Source organism: Eschscholzia californica, unplaced genomic scaffold (genome assembly GCF_041429995.1).
Source record: "Eschscholzia californica isolate CP2 unplaced genomic scaffold, dmEscCali1.0.p SCAF_3, whole genome shotgun sequence".
Taxonomy (NCBI): domain Eukaryota; kingdom Viridiplantae; phylum Streptophyta; class Magnoliopsida; order Ranunculales; family Papaveraceae; genus Eschscholzia; species Eschscholzia californica.
The window spans coordinates 31461812-31488320 of record NW_028238420.1 but is presented as its reverse complement, the minus strand read 5'-3'; the positions used below and the strand labels follow the sequence as shown (position 1 = coordinate 31488320).

At 36.0% G+C, this 26509-nt stretch overlaps 3 protein-coding genes across 3 annotated transcripts; 2 read left to right on the top strand and 1 right to left on the bottom strand.

Annotated features, from left to right (window-relative positions):
- Nucleotides 1–2417: 2417 nt before the first annotated feature.
- On the top strand, nt 2418–8933 carry LOC147549522 (protein STRUBBELIG-RECEPTOR FAMILY 8-like). The gene is made up of 16 exons (XM_086671848.1): nt 2418–2981; nt 3082–3214; nt 3334–3405; nt 3519–3584; nt 3690–3761; nt 3846–3917; nt 4556–4627; nt 4725–4790; nt 4892–4957; nt 5135–5448; nt 5544–5791; nt 6423–6694; nt 6780–6915; nt 7232–7371; nt 7494–7650; nt 8350–8933. The coding sequence occupies exons 1-16, from the start codon at nt 2855–2857 to the stop codon at nt 8500–8502; spliced, it is 2166 nt and encodes a 721-aa protein (XP_086527974.1). The 5' UTR covers nt 2418–2854; the 3' UTR covers nt 8503–8933.
- A 1703-nt stretch (nt 8934–10636) lies between these two features.
- On the top strand, nt 10637–14996 carry LOC147549521 (Ribosomal protein L4/L1 family). The gene is made up of 8 exons (XM_086671850.1): nt 10637–10982; nt 11075–11109; nt 11213–11342; nt 11609–11757; nt 13521–13628; nt 13751–13870; nt 14034–14207; nt 14486–14996. The coding sequence occupies exons 1-8, from the start codon at nt 10901–10903 to the stop codon at nt 14585–14587; spliced, it is 900 nt and encodes a 299-aa protein (XP_086527976.1). The 5' UTR covers nt 10637–10900; the 3' UTR covers nt 14588–14996.
- A 3907-nt stretch (nt 14997–18903) lies between these two features.
- LOC147549520 (uncharacterized) lies at nt 18904–20459 on the bottom strand. Its single transcript, XM_086671479.1, has one exon. It carries the CDS (start codon nt 20218–20220, stop codon nt 19141–19143), a length of 1080 nt encoding a protein of 359 aa, XP_086527605.1. The 5' UTR covers nt 20221–20459; the 3' UTR covers nt 18904–19140.
- Nucleotides 20460–26509: the final 6050 nt, after the last annotated feature.

Below are 26509 nucleotides of genomic sequence, written 5' to 3'. Positions count from 1 at the left end.
AGGTAGATCCGAGTAAGCTCTGCTCTGACTAGAGAGACAAAGCACGGAAATCTGGAAAAGTAAGCTCGACACTTTAAACTATACTTCGTTTGGAAGAATGACGGTTTCATAGAAGATAAGATAAGGCCAAAGATCCGCTTTTCTCACTGAAGTCGTTAGTGACAAAGATACAAACACGATAAGTGACTCTTGCCTCATACCATCATGCCACGTGGTTATCCATTGACGATAAGTGACTCTTGCCTCATACCATCATGCCACGTGGCTATCCATTGACGATAAGTGACTCTTACCTCAAGTATCCATAACAGTAAAATAGGAGGAAGGAACCAATCAGAGGGCATAAAGCTATTTTTCTAAGGATATCGGGAAATTACTTTCCGACATCATTAACCAAGCATTAACTACGTTCTTACTACGTCAATTTAAATTATCTTTTGGTATAGCATTCTTAATTTATAATCAAAATATATTATCATAAATTTTATAACAACTTTTAATTTGTAATAATAAAATTTTAATACCTTACTCGTGTACTTTTTGGAATAGTTTGTTATTAAATATATATGTCTTAAAGAATAATATTTATAATTAGTGGTTAAAATAATCAAATATAAAGTCTTATAAACACTGATAACTACCCAATATCTGACGGCTCCTTATTTCTAGATTTCGGTTCTGGATTCTTGTATTATAGAATCGGAACCGTTAGAAGTAGTATTGTAATTTTGGAAACTAGACGAGTTTCGATGAAGGGACTCCTCCCTTTCGCCGGAGATAGAGAGTACAAAAAGTAAAATGAGAGCGAGGAAAAAGAGAGAAGAGATAGAGAAGAGAGAGAGAGAAGAGGGAGAAGAAGCAAAAAATGTCGCCGGACAATTCCAGTCGGCAACTTTAAAGGTGTGTTTGAGAAAAGGGTTTTAGGTATTTTTGATGTTTCAACCTTTTTCCCCACAAAATTTTCTTTCTTCCTCAAAACAACCACCTTGTTTTATTATAGTTAACATTTAGTGTTATTTTATAAGAGTTAGGTCCATATTACACAATCATGATGTAGTCATTTAATATAATGATGTGACGAATCATTAAAGACATGCAAAATAATAAATTTAGAGACCATTCGGTCAATTAGAGAAACCCAAGAATTAACAACGTTGAATCGACTAAACGTAAGAATTAACAACATTGAATCGACTAATGGACAATGCAACGACCTGGCCAATCAAGTCTAACTAAATATAGTCGAAAGGGGCCTTGTGAAGTGTAAAACCTACGCAAAAATATCTAAATAGATATAACACTAGGGTCAGATTGAATTGAAAGAATTTAAGAAAACTAATTGTTGATGGGGTCAAATGGTTTCACCAAACAAATAAATGGTGATTTTTAGTAGTACTAGTTTGACTTCATAAAAAGTATCAAGAAATAAGAAAAACTAGAGAGACTCTGAACATAAATCTCATGTGCTTGTCATATTTTATGCGTCTGATGATTCTGTTTCACTGAACTGCGAATCACCTCAAACCACATAGGAGTTCTGTCAAGATCTGTCTAGTTCTTTTTTGTTCCTAGCAAATACTCTTTGAAACAAACCAATTTAATCTCATTCTAATTCTTTTAGCTCTCTCAATTATAATATTTAACCTATTTGACTCTCTAATTTTTGTATTTGGTTTCTCAAACTCTAGAAGTTTTAACATCTTATGCAAGTCACGCCTAAATCTTCTCATATTTTACCGTTGCAAATTTTGGGAGTTTCTACACACAATTCAACATACAGGTTAAACCGTTAGAGTCAACATTTGGTTGTCCAAGTGGTTCAAAGTGTTGACTTAAACTCCAAAAACCTGGAGATCCTAGGTTCGGTCTAATGGGAGGTGGAATCCATGGTTATTGAACTTGGGTTATTAAAGGTATAACTAACGTGACTTTAGGCCTCTTTCATGTTATTGGGTTGTAAGACTTTAAGGCTCTTTCATTTTAAGCTTAACTTAGGCGGTTATCGTGCGTATTACATCTTAATGATTTATCAATGCCTTATAATGACTAACGTAGAGCGTAGTCGAATTCTCAAAAAAAAACATACAGGTTAGGCAAATCTAAATCTTGATCGTTCTTTTCGAATGACAAAAAAAAAAAACATACGAATTAGACAAATCTAAATCTTGATTGTTGTTTAAAAAAAAAACTTTCTTATGTAGTTGACGAATTATTTAGCATTTCTATTAAATTTTTAAGTGGAAAAATTCTTACTCTTCTTAAAAATAGCGAGAACTTATAGAAAGGGAAGTTTTAAAGGGGCCCCCGTTCTTGTTAAAAAGACCCCTCCTTGTGAATTCAGTGCGAGACTGCGAGCCCACCGAATTTACAAGAGCCCACTGGATTCACAAGAATCCATTCAGTATGAACCCACAGATTTCATAAGAACTATTTTTCAACAAGACTGGAGGACTCCTATAAAAACTTCCCTAGTCGAAATTGTCACACACCAACCTAATGTTGTCATCTAGACATGTACTTTAGGGCACACAACAAAAGTTTATTTGATACAAAAAAACAACGCTTCACATTTCTTTGTTTCTTTAATACTCCATTTTTCTCTCTCTTACTCTTTTACTACTACTTGTATTGCCGACACACATTTACACACACACAGTACATACTCTCTTCCTTCCTTCCTGAAAGCTTCGAATCTCTCCCTCCCCCACTTCTTTAATGTCGAAAACAAGAAAAGAAGGTGAAGAAGATCTGGGCTTTCTCAGTTTCTCATTCTTCTTTCTATTTCAATGGCTGATTTCCATCTCTCTTGAATCAATACACCAACATTGACTAACTTATACTCAAAACAAACATTATGATGAACAATATTTCGATTTCTCTCTCTAACTTTCGATTCTTAATCACTTGTTCTATTGGTTTGATCGTGTTTGTGTTATTCTTTACTCCGTTTCTCGTTCACGGTGCCACTGATCCTTCTGATCGTAAGTTATCTGGATTGATTTTGAATGTTGATGAAAGAGATTTTAGTTTTGTGGTTTTTAGGTTTTAGGAACTGAGAAATTTTTTTTGTTCATTTTGCAGTTCGAGCTCTTCAAGTTCTTTATACCTCATTAAATAGCCCATCTCAACTATCTGGATGGAAATCTGATGCTGGTGATCCATGCGGAGAATCATGGAAAGGGATCACTTGTGAAGAATCCTCTGTTGTTGCTATGTAAATCTCTCTCTCTCTCTCTCTCTCTCTCTCTCTCTCTCTCTCTCTCTCTCTCTCTCTAGCTTTCGCTCTTTGCTTTATTTGATTTGATTGGTGTTTCTAATCGACAAAATTAACAGTCAGGTTTCTGGAATGGGGGTGACCGGGACGATGGGATACTTGCTGTCAGACCTTTTGAGATTGAGAACACTGTAAAGAATTTCATTTTATTTAGTTTGACCTAACATAAGTAAATGTTTTGATTTGAACTCTTTTTCTTCTTTTTGTTTGTGGTACTAATTTGATTATTTTTTTGATGTATTAGGGATTTAAGTAACAACAATGTTCATGATACCATCCCATATCAGTTGCCACCCAATCTTACAAGCCTGTAATTTATCGATATCTTTGTTTCTTTGTTCTTTAATTTTATAATGATTAATGAACTGTTATTTTGACTGGTTAATTATTGAATTTTCTCCAATTTACAATGCAGAAATCTTGCCAAGAACAATTTAAGTGGAAATCTTCCTTATTCCCTTTCTAATATGGTTTCACTAAATTACTTGTAAGTGGGTCTTCTTGGGTTTCTCGTTTGTTGTTTTGGTTTTAGAATTCTATGATTAGGGTTAATGTTTTATTTTCATTCTAGGAATGTTAGTGCCAACTCGCTCTCACAGTCTATTGGAGATGTTTTTGCAAATCTTCAAGCTCTCTCTGTCATGTAAGATCTCAGTATCTTGTTTGCAACTATTGTACTTTACAATTTCATTGTTGTAGTGTTACTTTTCTTCATTGGATGTTATAATTGCTCCGGCTGATTTCTATAGTCTAATATTTGAACTCTCGTCTAGTTTAGAAGGATGGTATTTGACATGCCTTAGTAAGATTGCTACATGTATACGCTCTTAAAAAGGCTATTGGGCTATACTTTCACTTTTCTCTCGAGGTATAGCCTCAACATTGCCGTGTTTGGCTGATGTTTCCATTTATCCTCTCTTTTTCGTTAATGTGTCTCTTTTAAGCTTTTGATAGTAATAAAATAATCAATTAGGAGTTTATAAGCTGTGTATTATATAAGTTTGCAATTTCGAGCCTTAAGGATTGCTTCCTTTGCTATTTAAGGAATTTCACCCAAGACCACCTTAGCCTTTTTAACTAATGAACATACAGCTGGTGATAACCAACCTTACCACATAGATTCAGATTATAAGATTTAGTTTCAAAATTTGATGGTTCGTCAAGCTTGTTTTCTATACGTAATAAACATTTATGTCTTTTGAATTAACATTACTTCTTCCACATTAAAGAATGACAATTTAATTTAAATTCATTAACCTTTTTATGTTCTTTCGATTGCAGGGATCTATCATTCAACAACTTTACTGGAGATCTTCCCAATTCACTTAGTTCAGCATCCAATCTTTCTAGCCTGTGAGTATACTTGGGAGCATTGCAGTTGCGATTGAGCGTCTGTCTGGCATATTCTTCTGTTTTCTGTGGTTATTTGTAACTTCTGAATGTATTGCAGCTATTTGCAAAACAATCAGTTGACAGGTTCGGTTAATGTTCTTGCTGACCTGCCTTTAGCTAATCTGTAAGTTATTTTGATTTGTCTTCTTTTCTTCTCGTGCTTCTAGATGGGAAAGTGTTGTTATTTTTGGATCTGTTTTCACACCTACTCTTAATTCTCTACAGAAATATTGCAAACAACCAGTTTACTGGATGGATCCCAGGGGCATTTAGTTCAATCCCAAATTTAATGTAAGTTATGTATTTCTCACCATGATATATGGGTATGGCCCATTTAACTTCCAAAATACATGGCAATGCTGCCAGTGCAAGGCAGTTAGAAATACTTCTTTGATTTGGAAGCGGTCCGATTTTGGTTTGTTATACTGAGCTTTTTCATTTTTCTAACTCCATATTACAATTAAACAGATCCAACGGAAATTCTTTTACCAATGGCCCGGCGCCTCCTCCACCACCATACACCTCACCTCCACCTGGCAGATTGCCGAACAATCGTAACCACACTGGGCGCGACATAGATAAGGCTCCACACTTAAGTCGTCAAAGTAACAATGGGCTGAAAGCTGCCCCTATTGTGGGCATAGTTGTGGGTTCTATATTGGTGCTTGTGTGTGCAATGCTAGCTCTGGTGTTTTGCCTTCGGAAGTTTTCGCAGCATAAACATGAGAATGAAAGGAATGCACGGGCTCCGCTGGGAAGTCTTTCTGTTGGTGCTGATAAAGGTTTGTATGCATCTTGATATTCGAATTTAAGGTTTTTACATTTATTGGACAAATGCTTAAATTGAAATTTAAGGTATCCTTTGTTCTCAATACAGAAACACAAGAGCCAGGGGCCAAAAATGTGACTGCCATGACAGATATGAAACCACTACCTGCAGAGATGTTGATGGGTGAACGTGGATATGGGAAACCTGGATCTGTAAAGCGAATTAAAAGCCCTATTACTGCCACTTCCTACACTGTTGCATCTCTTCAAACTGCAACAAACAGCTTTAGTCAAGAAAATCTTGTTGGTGAAGGATCTTTTGGCCGTGTTTATAGAGCAGAGTTCCCTAATGAAAAGGTATCAAATTTAATGCCTGCAAATCTTTGATATTTCCCTCAAAATCTCCGTTTTTGAGTCTCATACGCGTATAACATATGTTTTCTGGGGGTGAGGCGATTAGCCTCTCGCTTTGCCTAGGCATGCCCTAGGTTGTAATTATAAGTCATAATAAGGCAACCCAAATACGTTTTTCCCTTCAGACTCCTGCTTGTGTTTTCATTCTTTTTCATGATATTTACTTGCACACACCTACCTATGTAGATTATGATCACCAGTCTACGAAACATTCAAGAATCAATAGGAAAAAGATTAAAAATGAAATACCTTGGTCACATAGTTAGCCGACCAAGTTTTTTGACATGTCAGGTTGGTGCACGTGCCGCTGCCCTTGACAGATGCTTTTTAGAGATTATCTGATTCACACTTATAATCAAAGTTTTACTATTTTAATGGGTATCAGCTCCTTTCTTCATCAACTATCTTCACGTAGCTGTTTACCAGTTAATACAAAATGAAGATGCTCTGAAGTATCCAGGGGTCTTTTTCAGTTTCATTTTGCTTAGCTTGTTGCAGTCTTGATCATCAATTAGTTCACTTCGTAATTTTTACTACCCTTATCCCTCACAGATCCTCTTATATTTGTTTCTAGATTTTGGCGGTTAAGAAGATCGATAGTGCAGCATTATCGTTACAGGAGGAAGATAATTTTCTTGAAGCTATTTCAAACATGTCACGTCTAAGAAACCCAAACATCGTTACACTGGTGGGATATAGCACAGAATACGGTCAACGCCTCCTGGTTTACGAGTACATTGGGAACGGTAACCTGCATGATATGCTGCACTTTGGGGATGATAGAGGCAAGTCACTTACGTGGAATGCCCGTGTTAAGGTTGCACTTGGCACTGCTAGAGCTCTAGAGTAAGTTTAGCGTAAAATTACTGCTCAAATATTATTTGGTTTTTAATTGCGGTTCATTTCTAAAGGTCTGTTCCACTATTTTCAGGTACTTGCATGAAGTTTGCTTACCTCCAGTTGTGCATAGAAACTTCAAGTCGGCAAATATTTTGCTTGATGAGCAGTTTAATCCCCACTTGTCGGATTGTGGACTAGCTGCATTAACACCAAACAACGAACGACAGGTGAGCCAAATGGAATCAGCAGTGCTACTCATAGTTTCTGAATACTTCTGCTTTCATAAGATGACTTTAGCATCCATATAAAGTAATAAATCGGATATATATGAATAGACCTCAATAATGAAAATAAGTTTCCAGGCAGAAAGTTGGAGTTCATCCTATCTGTTTGAACTTTTACAATGGACATCCAATTTTTTTTCGCCTTCCTATGAGTGATTGTTTGTGATTAGTCACCACTACTCAATATGAACTTCGAAATAGATTGGCGGAGTAGTTCATCTTACCTAATATTTTAATGGCCCAATTTGATTTTGTATAGGTTTCGACTCAGATGGTTGGCTCTTTTGGCTATAGTGCTCCTGAATTTGCTATGTCAGGCATTTATACTGTAAAAAGTGATGTGTACAGCTTTGGAGTTGTTATGTTAGAGCTGTTGACAGGCCGAAAGCCATTTGACAGGTAAACCTTTTATAAACCCACAGGCCACTAGTCTTATACTCTTATGTTTATGGAATAGTGTCCATGTTACGGATTTTGGAAGCTTCGACTGATTTCTTTGTTCTGCTTTCTGATTAATGCAGTTCGAGGGTAAGAGCAGAACAATCTCTTGTGAGATGGGCTACTCCACAGCTGCATGATATTGATGCTTTGGCTAAAATGGTTGATCCGGCACTAAATGGCATGTACCCTGCCAAATCTCTTTCACGTTTTGCGGACGTCGTTGCCCTATGTGTTCAGGTTTGCTTCTTTACTAATGCTTGCGAAGAATAATTTCACCACCATAAACTATAATAATATTGCATCTATATTCTAAATGAGTTTTTGTTTGTAAAGTAAATAACTAGAAAATAAACAACCATAGATCAAAATGATTTTAACGTGGTTTGGCTAGACCATATGAGAGTGGTGAGGAGGCACAAAGTTACAAGAGAAGTAGCAAAAAAAGAGAAGGTTAAAATTACATGTTTCCAACTAAAACTTCTCAATTCGTACCATGTCCAATTGCGATTTCTCACCAGTTTGACCCGAGAACTTTAGGGTTTTAAAGGTTGAACCCCTGTAGTCTCTCAACAATATAAATAATGGTATAGATAATCTTAACCATTACGAACCAGGACTCCTTGTCTAGAAGCACAATGAAGAAAGTGAAGGGCTCTGATGAGCGGCTTCATTACCTTTAAACCCCAATGTGTGGACTCTAGGCCACAATCCTTCTCCTAACAAGACAACTGACAGAAAACTCTTCTGAATGAGATCTCTCATTCCAATTTCTTTAGCTCTACACTCTGATATTTGATTTAAGAATTTGAAACTTTCTTTTCTCCGTTCTCCTTTATATTTGTATTACTTTTCTTCTCATTTGCAAGTCTTACCTAACCCTACTTGATTTCTTAAAGTGATTCTGGAACTATATTTATTTCTACATGGTTTGTGTAGCCGGAGCCAGAGTTTCGACCTCCGATGTCAGAAGTAGTACAAGCATTGGTTCGATTAATGCAAAGGGCAAGTGTAGTTAAAAGGCGTTCAAGCGAGGAATCTGGATTCCCTTACAAACTTTCAGATTACGAAGCAATCGAAATGTCATTTTAAGTTGACGCTATTGATTTTGCCTACCAGAAAACAGGTTTCGTTTTGCGACGACCACAATATGAATATATATAGAAGATGAGACATACAAAGAAGAGATTCAAGAAGTGAACTATGGTTATAGTAATTTGAGTGATACTGGTTTCATATGGAAAGTGCCATACCAAGTTGTACATTCTTAGGACAATGCTGAACACAACACTGCAGAACACGTCAAAATTCAGAATTCTACGGTACCGTATGGTTCATCTTCGTGCCTCATTCACATACTGGCAGCCGATTCATGCGGGATTTTCTGTCTTTTTTAGCATTTTTCATATTTTTAAACATACTTCCAAAATCATTTGTATTTAAAATCTTTTAATTGAAGTTTTCCTGCAGATATGTAGTGGATATTGATGGAGTAAAATAAAAGCTTTGAACTTCCCATCTCATTACTGTGAAACTTTGCCTGCATATGTGGGTCTAAGATGGTCCTTTTGATGATTTCCTCACACTTAGTATGGTGATGGTAAACTTCAGTGCACAACTTTTTGAGAGATTATTCTTTTCGTTAGTCTTACTCAAAGGTTGATTGACTGGCTAATGTGTCATGTTGCTGACTATATACTTCAGTCATCAACTTGTAAAAATCTCACTTATTTTAAGATCATACGTATGGATTGCGACATCAATGTTTTGAGTAGACTCTTAGAGGCTGTTTGATTTTTTTTTAGCACTTATAAGTGCTACCACTTAGTGATAATCACTAAATCATCTTTGGCCAAAATACCCTCGATAACGTGCAGAACCTTAAACAAATCTTGAAAGATTTCAATGAGGCCTCTGGATAAATGATTAACTATGTTAAATCCAACATAATCTTCTCCAAAAACTCCCATCCCAAATTCAAGCGAATGAACATTCGCAACCTCAAAGTCCATCAATCCTCGTCCGGCGATAAATACCTGGATACTAACCTATTCATTGACAGAAATAAAAATCATGCCTTCAAATTCCTTCTCACCCAAATCAATAACAAACTCTCCAAGTGGCAAACCAACCTTCTCTCTCAAGCTGGTCGCTCGATAGTTATTTCAACTATTGCAACAACCGTTCCCCGATACCAAATGCAGTATTTTGCCATTCCCAAAGGCATTTGTAACAACATCGAGTCCTTTCAAAGGACTTTCTAGTGGGGGAAAATCCAAAACATTTCACACCATCAACTGGTCCGCCATATGCAAGCCACGCAAATTAGGTGGATTAGGGCTTCGTCTTCCTCTCCTAGATAATCAAGTTTTCCTCAATAAGCTGAATTGGCGTCTACTCAACAATTCTCATGCGATTTGGGTCCAAGTTCTCAAAGTCAAATATTTCCCTAAATCGCAAAAACCCTCCCCTCCTAAAGCTAACCACTACTGGCCTTGGAAGTCTATGAGCAAACATTTCAGCCAAATGGATGGTCTTGTCTTCTGGGATATCAACAATGACGCTCACATCAGTATCTGGCATGATTTTTGGATCCCGAACCATCCACCCCCTATCACCAATCATAGTAACTCTAACCTCAATCGGGTTGCCCAACTCATCACAAATAATACCTGGAACATTAATTTGATTAACAATTGTTTTGATAGTGACACATGCATCGCGATTTTGAGTATTAATTTGCAGACAGATAAGGAGGACAACATGATTTGAAGCATCATTAGTTTCAAGTCAAAAAATGGAAGCTAAGAAGAATTTCTCAATATGATTTGAAGCTTCCAAAAGGTAAGTTGGTCACAACATGAAAGAAGGAAATAAAAAATAATTCACTCAAAATGGTTTCTCTCTAACAATTTAAAAAAAGAACGAGTGACTAATTTTTGGGAACGGGAGTGCTACATGTACAAAATCCTTGACATTATGAGTCATTTTCACTAAAAAGCAAAAGAAATTCAAAGTTTTTCAAAGTTTGACTTTGATCTGGATCGTTCTTTTACCCGTGTGACTCATCGTGCCAAGAATCTTATCAAAGATTCTTTGTACACTTAGCATTTCCCTTTTGGGGAAGTCTTTGCACCCCAGTACTTTTCTTATTTCCCCAAATCACCCACCAAATTATTTTTGTCTTGTTTGCCAAAGGGGTGTAATTGTGGTCGAGATTAGGTTGGGCTCACTGGTTATATTTTTGCTCAACTCTCTCTGTCTACTTTCATCAAAAAAAAAAAAACTCTCTCTATCTACTAGTGCTTTTTTAGAACGGGTCAGGGTCGAGTTTCACCATCCGAATTCGGGTTTGACCCTACTTTCTGCCTTCATCTAATTCCATCGGGAGAAAGAGAAAGGGTTTTACAAAACCTACGATTCCTCACTGGCAACCCAACCGGACTACAATTTACTTACTCGCCCTAATCCGGCAGTGTAAACAGGAAATATGGCTTCATCCATTTCCAAGAAGATCCTTCATTCACTCTTATCATCTTCATCACTTTCTCGTTTCCAAATCTCCAATACTGGTTAGGGTTTCTCACTTCTCTCTCTCTCTCTCTCTCCTTGATTAATTCAATAGTATCCTGACTAATTCATTATATTGTTCTTTATTGAACAGCTTCTTCTGCTCTGGAAGCCTCTCAATCTTACAAGGTCCTCTAATCCAAAACCTGATTTTAAGTGAAATCCCAAATTTCCAATCATGGGTTCTAAACTGTTACCATTTTTGATGTTGTATTTGTTGTTTTCAATGCAGAGTGTTTTTTCATCTTTCATAGCTAATAGAAAGTTTTCAACAACCATTCTAACTCCTCAATCATGTGAGGGTCAGTTTCCCCCTGAATTGCTATCCAACAAGACTGTTTTAACTCCTGACCGTACTCAAGGTATGAATATTAAGAACACAAAATTAAAGATCTCATTTTATGTTTTTAATCGTTTTAATAGGTTGCCTGACTATTTTGTGTATTTGGGTAGCTTGAAATGTAGAGAAAATTGGTATTGAGATCTAAAATTCCTGCATTATGAACTAGCTCAGGGCGGTTGATGCTTTCATAATATATTGAACTGCTCTTTGTTTCTTAAGTTAACTATGTTTTGGAACATACTTATGTGCTTTCTGGTTTATTCATTCGTTTAATTTATGTTTTAGGATGCTATGAGGACCTTGTAATCCCTATAACAAATTTCCATAATGAAGAAAAGGGCTTCATGGTCCTGGCAGGTGATGTTTTTGATGTACCCATCAGGAAAGATATTGTCCATCGTGTTGTACGATGGCAGCTCGCGAAACGGCAACAGGTATGACACTTGAGTCTTCTCAATGCACCACAAGTGTCGTATTATGCTCATAACTTAATATCTAGTAATCGCTAGTGACCAGTCTTGTGATAAGACTAAATAATTAGTATCTTGTAGTGTGTGATTTGAGAATCCATCCTCAATAGGGCTGAAACTGTAATCAAGGAGGTGAGATCAGGCACACCCTAAGGCTGTACTCGTCTATTTGGCTTTTAACCTCAAGGCGAGGGCCTTGAGGCACATTGAGCAAAGCGTGCAACTTGTTTGCCTTAAACAAGGAGCGAGACGCAAGAGGACGTGGGGTAATAACACAAGTGATCAGACAAATAATAACTTATTATGCTAGGGAGTACTTAAATACTTTATTTTCATGACTGTAATGCCCTAAGTCTTGATTTCCACATCGCGCGCCATGAAAACCATGATTTAGAGCACTCCACCAAGGAAGCATAACCCAATAAATATGAGAGCCAAAATCATGACAAACAAATACATCACAGAGCTAATAAGAAGAATAAATCAAAATAACGATGAGTAAAATGAATCTTAAACTTTCAAGTGGCTAATTACATACAATTGGTAAACAAAACTGAATGAAAGTATTACGAATATAGGAAAAAGGAACTCCAAATAACTATATATCTCGAAACAAAAAAAGGACGAACAAAACTTCTAACCTCGTGGGCTAAGATTAGCATGTGACAACTCTTGACTTCTCTCACCTGAAAAAATAATAGGCTCTAACTAATAGATTTCCAAATACTTGAGGTCTCAATTGACCAATTTAACAACAAAACAAAGAGTCAAACAGAAGAAAGACAATATCATAGTCGAATGGTATCAACACTTTTTAACCAACACCAAATCCAACCCGTTACACGGTTGAAGAAATTCATGCAATTCGATTTCCGTTTTTGATGGGTTATAACCAATTTCGAGGTCCACTAGAGTCTCACTTGGTACCTGTGTTTGCATCACTTTATCTTCTCCAATAATCATGAGACCTTTGCACTTGGGTACCCGAACAAACGATGCGCCCCCAAGTGGCGGGGGAGGGGGGTTGCAATGAGCTAATTTCTCTAGATATTAGAACTGTAAAAGGCTTCAAAAAACAATTTAAAATAAGGTGGCTAGGCTTTAAAACAAGAGTGGGTAAAAACTTTCAATGTTAGTGGTATAATGTGGTACAAATTATTGGAAGCCAGATGGTTCCTACACGGGTGTAACAGTTATGCACTGGTTGGCTTTTACAATTTTTTCCTCTTGTTTCTCTGAAGCCTGTCCTTTGCCTTGCGGCTTGCACCTCAGACATTATAACTATATACGTTCCTTCAGAACTTGTTACACCCTTACGACACTTTTCTTGTTACCTGTAGGTCCTCGGTTTATTTATGTTAGTGGTGGCTTCTACTTTTTATCGTATATTTTTTCGCTTGACTTTTTTTTTTTACTGAACTTACCATAGCCTAGAATCCTACTTGTACTTCTATTTTCGATTTCTAGTTTCCTATTGTTAACTTGTTTGTGTAAAAAAGTAGTTCTTATTTCTTAGGATATGTCCAATTACTTATGATAAAAGAGATCTTCAGTCTGTTAAGTACTATTACCGATTTCTAGTTTTCTATTGTTCACGTCTAGCACTGACTTGCAGTTTACTAAGTAAACTTCCTTAAACATTCTATGATATATATCAAACCACACATGGTATGCTAAGTTTCTGCTGAGTAAGATGGAGGTATGATTATGATTTCTAACATCTGCAGGGTACACATTCAACAAAAACTATCAGTGAAGTTAGTGGAACTGGAAGAAAGCCATGGCCACAAAAAGGTACTGGACGAGCAAGACATGGGACTCTTCGTGGCCCTCAGGTGATACAGTATATCTATTTGTTTTTCACTATCAAACTTTTATCTTGCCCCCATATCTATGCTTTTCTTCGCCTAGACTTTTACACTTTTTCCTGAAATTAATGAAACCGACACTTTAACAGTTTAGGGGTGGTGCTACCATGCATGGCCCTAAGCCTAGAAGTCATGCAATCAAGCTACAAAAGAAGGTTAGGCGCCTTGGTCTGAAATGTGCCTTGTCAGCTCGTACTGCAGAAGGAAAGGCAAGTTTATATATCGATTTTATTCATCTAACTCTACATTTTTCGTAATTTTATGAATATTTGTTGTGAGGTTCTGTATTTCAAATTCGGTCAAGTATTTTCATTTTTTGTTAGGAATATTGGTCAACTTAACTAACCCAATTATAATTGATTCGATGAGCAGCTTCTGGTTTTCGATGATATGGATGTACCCACCCACAAGACTAAAAACATTGTAAACTACGTGTCACAATTGGAAGGCAGCAAGAAACTTCTGCTGGTCGATGGCGGTCCCATAAACGAAAAGCTCAAGTTGGCTACTCAAAACCTCCACTATGTCAACGTTCTCCCTTCCATCGTGAGTAATGAATGCTACTTCAGTCATATATATATATATATTTCGTATTTATATGCATCTTTGTATATACGTTGCCTAGTTAAAGATACATAACCAATCTCTTGAAATTACCAAAAAGACAATTCAAAATCTATGTTCCTGAAAACCCAATAAAAGGGCTATGGTTGATTCTTTGTTGGATGTGAGCCAGTACTATAGTTCTTAGTTATGTGGTTACAGAGAAGGGTTGGTTGGAAAATTTGGAATTTGTTCTCTCATTGTTTGATTGCTATTTGCAGGGTCTGAATGTTTACAGTATTTTGCTACATGACACTCTTGTGATGTCGCGTAGTGCTGTTGAGAAGATCGTTGAGCGTATGCACACTCCAATCAACCGATGATTCATGTCGCCACTGCTAAATTCTCTTCAAAAAACCCCGGTAAAAGGAAACCATAAATTTCATCTGTAGCAACAAGAATGCAAACTCTCTTCCCAAGTTTGGTAAACAGCAGGGAAGAGAAACACTATTTTGACCTTCTAAAGTAGCTTGCGAAAAATGATGGAATCCATCAACTTGAACTACTCACTGTTTGTTTTATTAGTTTTATATTTCATGGATCATTTTCTGTATTTCCTTGTTAATTTTTATTTGTGGAGTCATCATTATGATCACTCCCAGATGGATGGGTTCAGTAATTAGCTCTTGGATTTCATAGTTTACTACTTACTTTCTTCTTTTTAAGGTTGTAATTGATGGTAAGATATGAATTACTTCACACTAATGTTATTGAAAAATGAGGTTCAACCCATGACCTTATTAATGTGAATTGAAAATATTTATAGGCAACCAAACGGCTTTGGGAAATAAGAAATTCTTTTCACCTACAATAAATAAAATTGTAGGTTATATTACAGGGAAATTTGGTTAGAACTCGCTAAAAAAAATTGGATTTTAGTTAAAAATGATCAATTAATTTCTTTTAGTCTTCAGCTCTCTGAGTAATTTTTTAATTTTCGACAGTTTTGCAACACCTTCCGACAATTTTGGTGTGCCTTGCAATTGCTTTACAACTGCTTTGGAGCGCCTCCCCTTGCAACACCTTTAAAAAGATATTGGGTTTTTAATCAAACAAAATATAAATATTTAGAGTTTCAACAAAAAAAAAAGTTAAAAATTTCAACAAAAAAAAATAACTTGTCATTTTAACTAAAAATTTTTTTTTTTTTTTTTTTGAAACCAAGGGAACAATTTCCATTAATAAGTGATTAAATCACAATGTTTACATGGATGAATTCTTATTTCTCTCCTCTGAAAACTTCATGAGAGTTACATACCTTTAAATGCAAAGTGCCTCATGAAGAGAAAGAAATTGGACTAGACAGACTCAATAAAATGACCGTAAAAGTCGAAAAATGAAAGGATCCTAAAGATCACGGATGGAAAGACCCTAAAGGTCGCGAATGAAAAGACCCTAAAGGTCGCGAATGAAAAGACCCTAAAGGCCGTTAATACAATACTACTACTAAAAACCACCCTAGTCTTCACCGGAAAAACCGTCTTCGTCACCGGAGAAAACTGTTTTCATCACGGAAAACCATCTCCATCGCCGGAGAGCCGCCGCCATCTTCCGGAGAACCACCACCACAGAGGAAACGCCGCCAAAGCAACCCCCCACTGCCCCATCGCCGCCGTCATCGGAAAGCCGATTCTATCGCTGGAAAACCGCTGCCATAGCCGGGAAGGAAAACCGCCATTACTCAATGCCACCACCTCCTGTACATTAAATTTCTCGAAATAATAAATCTTTTTATCCTAATCTCCTCACACCTACCACCACCTCAGGCTACCACTTCGGACCATCAACACCACCGCTTCTCTCTCTTTATATATCTATATCCTCTCTCTCCCAAGTCTATCTCTTTTTGAACTTCAAAGAAAAAGTCTCTATTTCTTTCTCAAAATTTGACTTTTTCTCAATTTGTCCTCGTACTGCCACTCCCTTCCTCTCAGAGGAGGAGGAAGGATTTCAGGCACAACCCTTCATGAGGGTTTCCCCTAAGACAAAGGGGGTTCGGTGAAGGGAATCTTTCTCTTCGCCAGAACAGTGGGATAGAGAGAAAAATATAGTCAAAGTTTGAGAAAGAGTGGGACTTAGCAAAGAGAGAAGTAGAGGATTAAAGAGAAAAAAAATAAAAAGGAGAGAGAAAGATCTGAAGAAAAATATTTAAGGGTCACCGACAATGATACTTTGTCGGTACCTACTGACCTTATCGATGTAGAGAAGCAATGAAAGTGGAGGCTTGGTTTGAGAGAGAGGGAGGGAGGGAGAGAGAGATGACATAGCGAAAATGAAGAATCTTGGCGAAGGTCTGGTGGTGGGAAGAAGAGGGGGAGAAGAGATGGGTATTTTTTTGGATAAATCAAATATCTTCACTCAAAATGTCTTGTTTCACTGAAAAATGTTATTGTTTTTCACAAAACACCCACGTATCCAAAACTCACTTATATGGAAATAAAGGTTATCAATCGAAGTGTTCAGAAATGGATGGTGATAACAAAATCTTGTCACATACTTGTACCATTTTCTTTAAGAGGGGTTGGGCAAAAGGCCCAATCCTTGACCCAAAACAAGAAGCAAGTCCACTGCAGGAAGAGAATAAGAGGCAGGTCCAATGGTCAGGAGGTGGGGGTGGAATTTCCGAAACACCCTTCTTCTTTTCGAAATTTACGAAACGACCATCGAAAAATTTCCGGGAAATCCTCAAATTTCTGAGAAATAATCTGACACGCCTCCCATCATACAGTGTACTTTCCATAAATTTACAAAATTGCCACCGAAAAATTCCCGGGAAATGCGAAATTTTTTGAAAAATAGTCTGACGCACCTGACATTAAACCTTGTACTGTCCACGAATTTACAGAATTGCCATTACAAAATTTACCAACTTGCCATTTTCGTTCTTTTTTCCAGATTTATTTCTTATTTCTTTTTTATTTTCTCCCACACATATTTATCTCTCCAATCTTTTTAAATTTCTCTCTCCAATCTCAAAAAATTTCGTTCTTTTTTCCAGATTTATTTCTTATCTCTTTCTAATCTCAACAAATTTCTTCATTTTTGGTAGTTTTTCTTGAATTTGTACAAGGAAATTTTCTTGTGTACCGGGAATTATTTAGTGTACTGGTCATTTTTTGGATATGTACTATACGTTTTTGTACTGGGAATTTTCTTGTGTACCGGGAATTGTTCTGTGTGCTGGCCATTTGGTTATGTACTAGACATTTTTGTAGTGAGAATTTTCTTGTCTACCGGGAATTGTTCTGTGTACTCGCCATTCGGCTATGTACTAGACATTTTTGTACTGGAAATTTTCTTGTGCACCGGAAATTGTTCCGTGTACTGGCCATTTGGTTGAATACTGGACACTTTTGAACTGGGAATTTTCTTCTGTACCGGGAATGGTTCTGTGCACTGACCATTTGGTTATGTACTTTGATGTTTTTAGAGATGAAGAAGATAAAATGTGAAACAAATAAGAATGATGAAGAAGAAAAATAAGAACATAAAACTTTTAGAGAGAGAAACACAAGAAACTTTGATGTTTTTAGAGATTGAAAGAGATGAAGAAGATAAAATGTGAAGCAAAATAAGAATGATGAACATCCAAAAATAAGAACATAAAACTTTTAGAGAGAGAAAGAACAGAAAATTTATGTTCTTGGAGATTGAAAGAGATGAAGAAGATAAAATGTGAATGTTTTCAAAAATAATGAGAGAAAGAACAGAAAATACAGTGGGCAGGATCCAAAAAAATTGCCTGAAATTTCGTCAAAAAATGGCGCCATTTTTGAATTTTCAAAAAATCTGAATGTTTCTCTGACATTACGTCATGTACGGAGAATTAATTGCTTCGCTGTCATCCGTCAGATTGTCAGAAAACACGAAAATTTCCCGTAAAGGGGTAAAAGAGGGATAAATAAAATAAAAACCAGAAAAGTGTGAGCTGTCCTGACAATTTGGACTGGGTTCTCATTTTTGTTTTAGGCTGGGGGTAATACTTATTTACCCTCCATTTTTTGGGCCTCTCACTCAAAAAATCCTTTCTTTAATGTTACATTGAGAATTTCTTGTTTTTTACACCTCATGCTCGGTGCAATGTAATCCATATCATTTTTCCTCTTCATGTGTTTTAATTATTTTTATTTGATGTTAGACCCGTTTTCAACCGGAGAAATCAATGCTCCATTTCCATATAATTTTGAATGTAAAACTTTAATTTCAACAATCATCCATCTCCATATAATATATTATATGCCCATTGTAGCTCATTAAGACCATCCTTGCATATTAAGAGCAACCTATATAGATCTGTCATTATTGTCTTTTCAACCGTTTCCAACCAAATGAGAAAACAACTCAAACAAATAATTTAGTGAATTGGGCAAGCTTAATAGTAATGCAACATTTTAGGATTAGGTTCCCCATTTTCTTCTTCATACCTACTATGATCTTACTACTATTGCATAATATATTTAACCAAAAAAACCTCAATAACAAAGTAGTGCAAGAAAACGACCCATTACAAACATTTAATTTTGAAACTTATAATTTGAAATAAAATCACATGCCTCCTGACCCCCTCTCCTCCCGCTCTGGGGTACTGCCATCTGAATACAGCGTTTCAATTCTATAATAACTAATTGGATAGAGAGAGTTTTAGAGAGAGAAAGAAGGAGAGTTTCAATTCTATCTTCAGTCATTATCACTGAAATCTGAATACACTGCCAGGATGCTTAATTATACAGCGTTAATTCAAAACCCTAAAAAAGGAAACATTATCCTTCTACTTTTAAAGTGTGTAAGGGAAAAGAGGAAATATTCAAAGCCCTAGTAAATAGGATTAGATTAATTACTCTTCAATTAACCAATTTAATTAACAAAAGTTATCTTCTTAATACACTTTCTTTGAGAAGAGGGTGCGTAGATTAAACATTTTAACCCCATTTCCACCACCATTAACGGTAGCGCCACCACTGCACCTCTGTTCACCACCACCACCACCCACCAACCTTTGGTTTTCATCACTTCTGCAACTTGAGTTCTGCCGATACCCCATACACATCTGAACATTCAAATTCAAACCACCACCACCGCCGCTACTGCCGGCGGTGCTACCCATACCTAACCGACTTTTACTCCCTCGGGTATCCGACCCATCTTTCTTCACATCTTTATCGACATTCCGAGCCACAGGTTCGGAGCTTCTCAAACCTCCATTACGACGAACCTGCCAAACTGGACTATTTCTTCCCAAATGAATCCCACCACCACCACCACCACCTCGATTTGGACTAGTCGGCCATTTCTTAGATTTTGACTCACCGGCTGAGTTACTCCTTGAACAGGGAGCGCTACTCACTTTCCGAGTTGGTGCCGTTTTTGGCCGATTCCCACTATTTCCAGCCGATCTGCTCCTTGAGAAAGGCCAAATGTTGATATTCAACTCAGCTGTATTGTTGGTTCCATTTTTCCTATCTTTTTTCTTCTCTAATTTCTCTCCTCTTTTTTCTTCCTGAACAATGGCTGTGTTTTTTTGTGTATTTTTCTTATCACCCACCTTGAAAATGTCTCTCCATCTCTTTGATGTTGATACCACTGAGGAAGAAGAAGAAGAAGATGATGGTTCGGGTTCGGGCCCAGGTCCAGGTCCAGGTTCTAAGCTGGGTTCATGAACATCTGGCTCTCTTTCTGGTTCTGGGTCTGGGTCTGGGTCTGAAATTAGGGTTTCCAATTTGGGTGGTTGAGGGTGATCAGAGAGAAGACAGAGAGGGAGAATGATGCCGTCGACGAACAATTCGTCGGCAGAGTGGAGATTAGGTTGTGGGAAAGAGGGGTTTCTAACCATCCAAAACTCGAATTCAGGTGAGTTGAGATTGTTGGTTCTTCTCTGACTAGTGCTTGGTGAGAGAGTATCATTACCTCTTAGTTTTGGTTCAGGAGGAGGGTCTTCTTGTGGTCTAGGTTTCTCCATTGAAGAGGAAGAGGAAGAAGAAGAAGGAGATGGGGAGGGGATATTTCTGTTAAAATGAGGAGAGAGAAAGAGAGATGAGGTGGGTGGGAATTGGGATGGTATATTGGTATTAAACTATAAACTGTCCAAGTAGTGTGAAACTTCCTTCTATCGGAAGTCAGCACATGGTTCCGTGCACCAGTATTAAAGACTCCCAACCCCAAGTAGAGAGAGATTTTATATAGAGAGAGAGAGAGAAAATAATAAAGAATGAGACGAAAAGTTACTTTGTTTTGGTGTTTGGATGGGATACTTGTGTCATGCCTAATAAGATGCTACCATGTCTATTTCAATTTTCACATAAAATAATTCTACCAGGTTCACCTAGAGATGGTGTAAGGGGTAATTCTTATAAAGGTCAAAATAATATTGAAAATGAGTAGAAAAGCAAAAAATATTTGAAAATTATTATTGAGGTCAAAAAGTGTGCAAATACTAAAATACCTTTTTTTTGTCATTTGTAACTAAATTCTTTTATTTTTCATTAAACTTTAAATTGATATAACTTTTGTTTGAGATGTCGGATTTCTATAAAAATTATATATTTAGAAATGATTTTTTATTAGCTTTCTAACAAGATCCATTTTTAATATTTTCTTTCAAAAAAAAAATCCAGAAAAAAACGGCGTTTTTTTCCTTTACGTTTTTCTGCAAACGTGTTTGCAACAATCTGTTCTGCAAACGTGTTTGCAAAAATCTGTTCTGCAAACGTGTTTGCAAAAATCTGTTCTGCAAACGTGTTTGCAACAATCTGTTCTGCAAACGTGTTTGCAACAATCTGTTCTGCAAACGTGTTTGCAACAATCTGTTCTGCAAACGTGTTTGCAACAATCTGTTCTGCAAACGTGTTTGCAACAATCTGATCTGCAAACGTGTGTTTGCATAATGTAAATTGCAAACATGATTTGCAAACAATGCATATACGATTTCGGGTTGGAGATCTTGCAAACTCGATTTCGTGAAGAAAATTCAAACTCCAATTTATAATCAACAATTTATTACAGTCGGTCTGTTGGGTCCATAATCAATGCACAATTGTAGTGCTGCACCATTACAATCATCTCCAGCACCATACCCAGAAACCCCACCTGTAACTAAAACATAAAGACTATGGTAATGCTACGTATCCGGACAACAATTTCATTCTTTCTTCCTCAATCTGGAGTAGTGGTACTCCACCACCACCATTGCCATCACCTCCACTGGATGAGTGTGATCCTTCAAACACATTTGACAAAAAATCATAAGAGCTTCTCTTGGATACTCACAGTTAATATAACAAGCCAAAATTAAAGTCCATGAAATCACATCTCTAATAGGAAATTCATCAAACACCTTCTGTGCACCTTGAATAAACTTACATTTTCCATGCATATTAATGAATGCATTCCCAAGTAAAAGATCTTACCCAAACCCATATCTAATTGCATCTTCATGAATATCTTTGGCTTTAACTAGACTCCCCAACTCAGAACAAGCCTTAGTTTCAATCGGTTTAAACTAAGACAAGATCTCAACATATAGTGTGAAGAAATCCATGTCAATGGATACTAACCCAGAAATGAGTTTCACATAGGACAAACATAACAAACTTACTTCTCATTGGCGTGTAATTCATATATAACCCAACAATATCCTTTGAAAATTATGAAGATTGTTTACTGTTTTTACTTCTATAAGTAAAGGGTGAGGATACAAGTCAAACACTATCAATCAACTAGCATTACTAACAGAAGGAAGAATATATTTTACACTAAAAACTGAACTATACTACATAAAAAGATCACACAAATAGGCAAAATAAAAATCTCACCTTGATGGTGTCATAATAATTCCACCCAACCTCACTTCTTTTTTTGTTGAGATCACAACTTCACTTGATAATCTGCCCAACAAGCAATACTTGACTGTGTCCAGGTTGAAGCCTCAAAACCCTAATAACCATCACCAATGAAACATTAATACCTAAATAAACATTACCCAAATGACTACATCAATTAAAACCCAAAATCAATAAAGTCCTAACTAAGAAGAAAATAACTAACTTCAGGGCATCAAGGATAACCATCCTCTTAGTCTTATCATATGGTGGTGGAATACCCTCATAAGCTTTCAATCATGAAAGTGCAGCAGCACCTTAATTTTATTGTGAGGAATCATCATAACATACAAAGAAAAACAACGATTTCAATCTTACTAGCTCAAATCACAAGTCTAGGGTTTATTAAATTGACATTTAATGAAAAATAATCAGGGTTTTAAAGACTTACCCACGAATGGTTCTCCAGAGGATTTTAGCTGGAGCAGGGAAATGAATAGGACCATGAGAAGGTTAGTGTTCATCCTCTTCCTGAGAAAACGAAGGTACTTCATTTTCTGACGAACAAGTCCACCGGAAAGACAGATCTCTTCACAACGAAAGAAGACAACTTTCTGGCTATTGAGAAGTTCCTTGGCGACAATGGAAGCTAGGCGACCGAGCATGTGGTGACGGGCAACAACCACCACTCTCTTAGCACATATTCCTGAACCAGAAACCATTTCCTCTCTCTAGTTTCTTACTATCCCTCTCTCTATCACTCTAGGTTTTGCTTTCTCATCATTTTCCTCTTTCATCACCTTCTTCTCAACAGTTTCTTCTTTGTCTTCTTCGTAGCTATAACTAGTTTAAGTTCTCTAGGTACAACACCTATTGAAAAAAACTTTTGCATTTGCAAAATCGGGATCCAATTCAATCTCCTTCCATGAATTGCTGCAAAAACCGATTCATATTTGTGATGCCATTGTTGCCGATAACATCGGAACTCGATTGGGTACTGGTACTGCCATAGTCGTCATTGTTTAATGGCAATCAAACTTTCCAGTCACGATTAAATTAGAGAGAGAAAGTTGAGAAAGACTGGGGAAGGAGAGAGATGGGAAGAAGAAAGAAATCCCTAAAAGTTTTAGAATTTTTCTCGAGAGAAAAAGATTTTAGAATGTGAGGTTATTTTGGGAATGAAAATAAAAGAAAGTGACCTTAATCATAATTATCAATATTATTTCAAACTTTACCTATTGTTACACATAAAATTTTGGTCACTTCTATCTAATAGAAAACAATCTAGGTTTTTTTGGTTATTATGATAATTTTCTAACCCTAAAGAGTCATTTTTCCATGGTGTAACTTGCAAGAAATATAAATGAACTGTGTTGGTAAAATATGATATAAATAGTCCTACGCATACAAATTTTATCTTATCTTCGTTCTTGTAAATTTTGTTTTTTTAGTTGTCCAAGTGGTCGATAGTTTGACATAAACTCTAAAAATCTGAAGCTCTCAGTTACGATCTCAAGTACGATCATTATATGAGGTGGAATCTATGATTTATTGAACTTGGGATATAAATAAAGGGATGATAATTTAAAAACTCAGAATTTGGGGTCTAATAAGAAACCGAGATACCCAAATCTAAATAATAATAGAAAAAACTCATTTTGTGAAAGTACAGTTTTACCCCCAAAATCAACGTGAAAAACATTTCTGAACAAAACTTAATTTGCTCTCAACAATTTTGTAAATTTCTGAACAAGTTCGTTTTTGCTCAAAAATTATGTTGCAAAAAATGTTTCGTATTTCGTCTTTTGCATTTGACAAACACGGACTGATACTAACATTTTGGCTAAAGCATTTTTCGATTTGTCTTGTAAAGAGAAAAATAGCTCCCGCATTTTTTGTTTTGCTTTTAGCAAAAACATTTAGGCTAATGCATTTTTTTATTTGTCTTTTGCAAAAAATTAGAATGTTATGCATATTATCCTTTGTATTTGACAAACTCATTAACTGGCAAATAATATTTTGGCTAATGCATTGTGTATGTTGTTAACAACATAGTTGTGTATGAAGTCAACATTTTATAACAAGTCAGAGCAACTATATATGTTGTTAACATTTTATAACAAGTCATGAGATTATTGCATGTGTTATCAACAGTTTATAACAACACAATTATATATATGTTGTCAACCGTTTATAACAACATATTTATATATGTTGTTTATTAACAAAAAAAATATTTATATATGTTGTCAACATAGAAGGGTAAAAAAGGGGATTACGGAAAAAAAAAAAATATAACTCTCTTTTTAACAACATGATTATATATGTTGTAAACAGTTAAAAAAGTGTTAAAAATGAATGATTTTAACATTGTTATTTTTGGATGATTTTGTTCCAATTAGGGTCCAGATTTTGGGCTTTTCACTCATTTTTTCATAAATAAGGTAGTTTAGTTGGGCTTCAGGCATGTAATTCAGTTGGCTTTAGGTCGTTACTTAATTAGTAGATGTACTTTAGATTCGTATCTGTAAGAGTTTAAATTTGGAAATTATCATGCTTATCATATCTCATTGATGTATCAATACCATTGTAATGACTATCATAGTCACTTTTCAAAAAAAAGAAATCCTACATGTAAGGTATCATGTGTAATAATACATTGTCATTTCTTCCCTAGTTATAAATTAGGTTGAAAAAATTAGGATAGATAATAATGACATGGCCTTGTGCTTTATGTGTTGTTAGAGTACAAGTCGACTCAAATGCTTCTCTTTTCTTCAAAGAGAGAATCACTTTCTCTCTCACTTCTTATGCAATCGAGTAGATCGCTAAAAGACATTCACCTTCAGTAGACAGACATGTATGAAAGACTTCAGTGTAGGAAAAAAAGAAAGAGAGAATCCGAGAAGAAGATAGAAGAGTAACTTTCTTTCAACATTACTGTTGAAAAGGGGATTAAATAGTGATTTTGTCGCATTTGAGGACCAAAGTTGATAGATTTTCACCTATGAGTCGCTACATTTGCAATAAGAAGCAATCTAGACTATTACCGTACTTTATGAAACGGTTCGATCGTTACTTAACATTTGATGCTTGGCATATATCTATTATAATAAAACAGATCAATCTGTTACGTGAGGTATAAGTCTTGACGTCCATTTTTATTTTAAGTTTGATAAAGCAACAACTAGTATAAAATCTTTTTCGTGTAAATAGTCTCAAAATAGAAAGATATTAGTGTCAACAATTAAGTTCTAACTTTTTGAAACTACCATTTGACTTTTATACCCTCATTTATATTAGATATTATCATATATGTCAACTTCTAACAAAGTAACTTTAGGGCTATTGCTTTACTAGATGCCCAACACTTATGGAATTTACTAGATACCCAACAATTATGGGAGGAGATCGCAAGAGGATTAAATTAGAGGAAGAGGAAGTCGGTTACAATATCCCTAAACTACATAAATCACTTCCCCTCACCCGCACATATATTTGTCTGAACTAAATAGGGTTATATTTCTCTCTCCCTCTCCACTCTTCTCTGCAGCTCTCTCTATTAATTTTAGAATCTAATATATGAAGATTACTGAAATTATTGAAGTTGTTAATTTGCAGGAAAGAATTTCAAAATATTAAGGCGTTAGCCAAGAGGAATCTCTAAAATCACAAAATCACACTGATGATAACCTAGTTCTAGTATAAAAGGAGGACACGAGAAAGAGAAGAAAATGACAAATTCAAACTGATGATAACCTAATCTTTAAGATCACACTGATGATAAACTAATTTCCCCCATTCATCTTGGACCCTCACAACTTGAAAAAATGAAATAAGGTGTGTGCACCCGAAGACATGTGTTAAGCATAGGTCGAGACGACTTGTTACAACTTCCACCTTCAGAAGATGTGGACCAGGAAGAACTTGAGTGTTCTATAGTATCAATCGAACTACATCGTGTGACGCATGATTAAGAAATTAATGTAATTCGCTACGCTGAGCTCACTCAAACTAAAGACGATTAAGCTTCAGACATATTAAATATTGTTTAAACGAGTTAATCTAATCCTAAAATGGAAATCTATAGTAGAATAGCAAAAACCTATGATTGATAATGCATTTAATTCATTTAAAAATAAGTTATCTTCTTAGTGGGATTGGAAGAAGATATTTTGGGACGCCCTCGTTAAACAATGCATCCAACTTAGTATTTTATTAACAAACAAGTGTATTTTATTAGTTTATTCTCAATCCAAAGAAAAAAAACTATAGTTATAGATCTTTATGTTGAGTTAATTCCTATATGGCCCCCTACTTTACGAAAAATACCCATATGGCCCCCTTCCGTTATAACACCGTCACTCTCTCTCCTCCATCATGTTTTCTCTCTCTGCCAACTCACGCCACATCATCACCATCTCCGGCAGA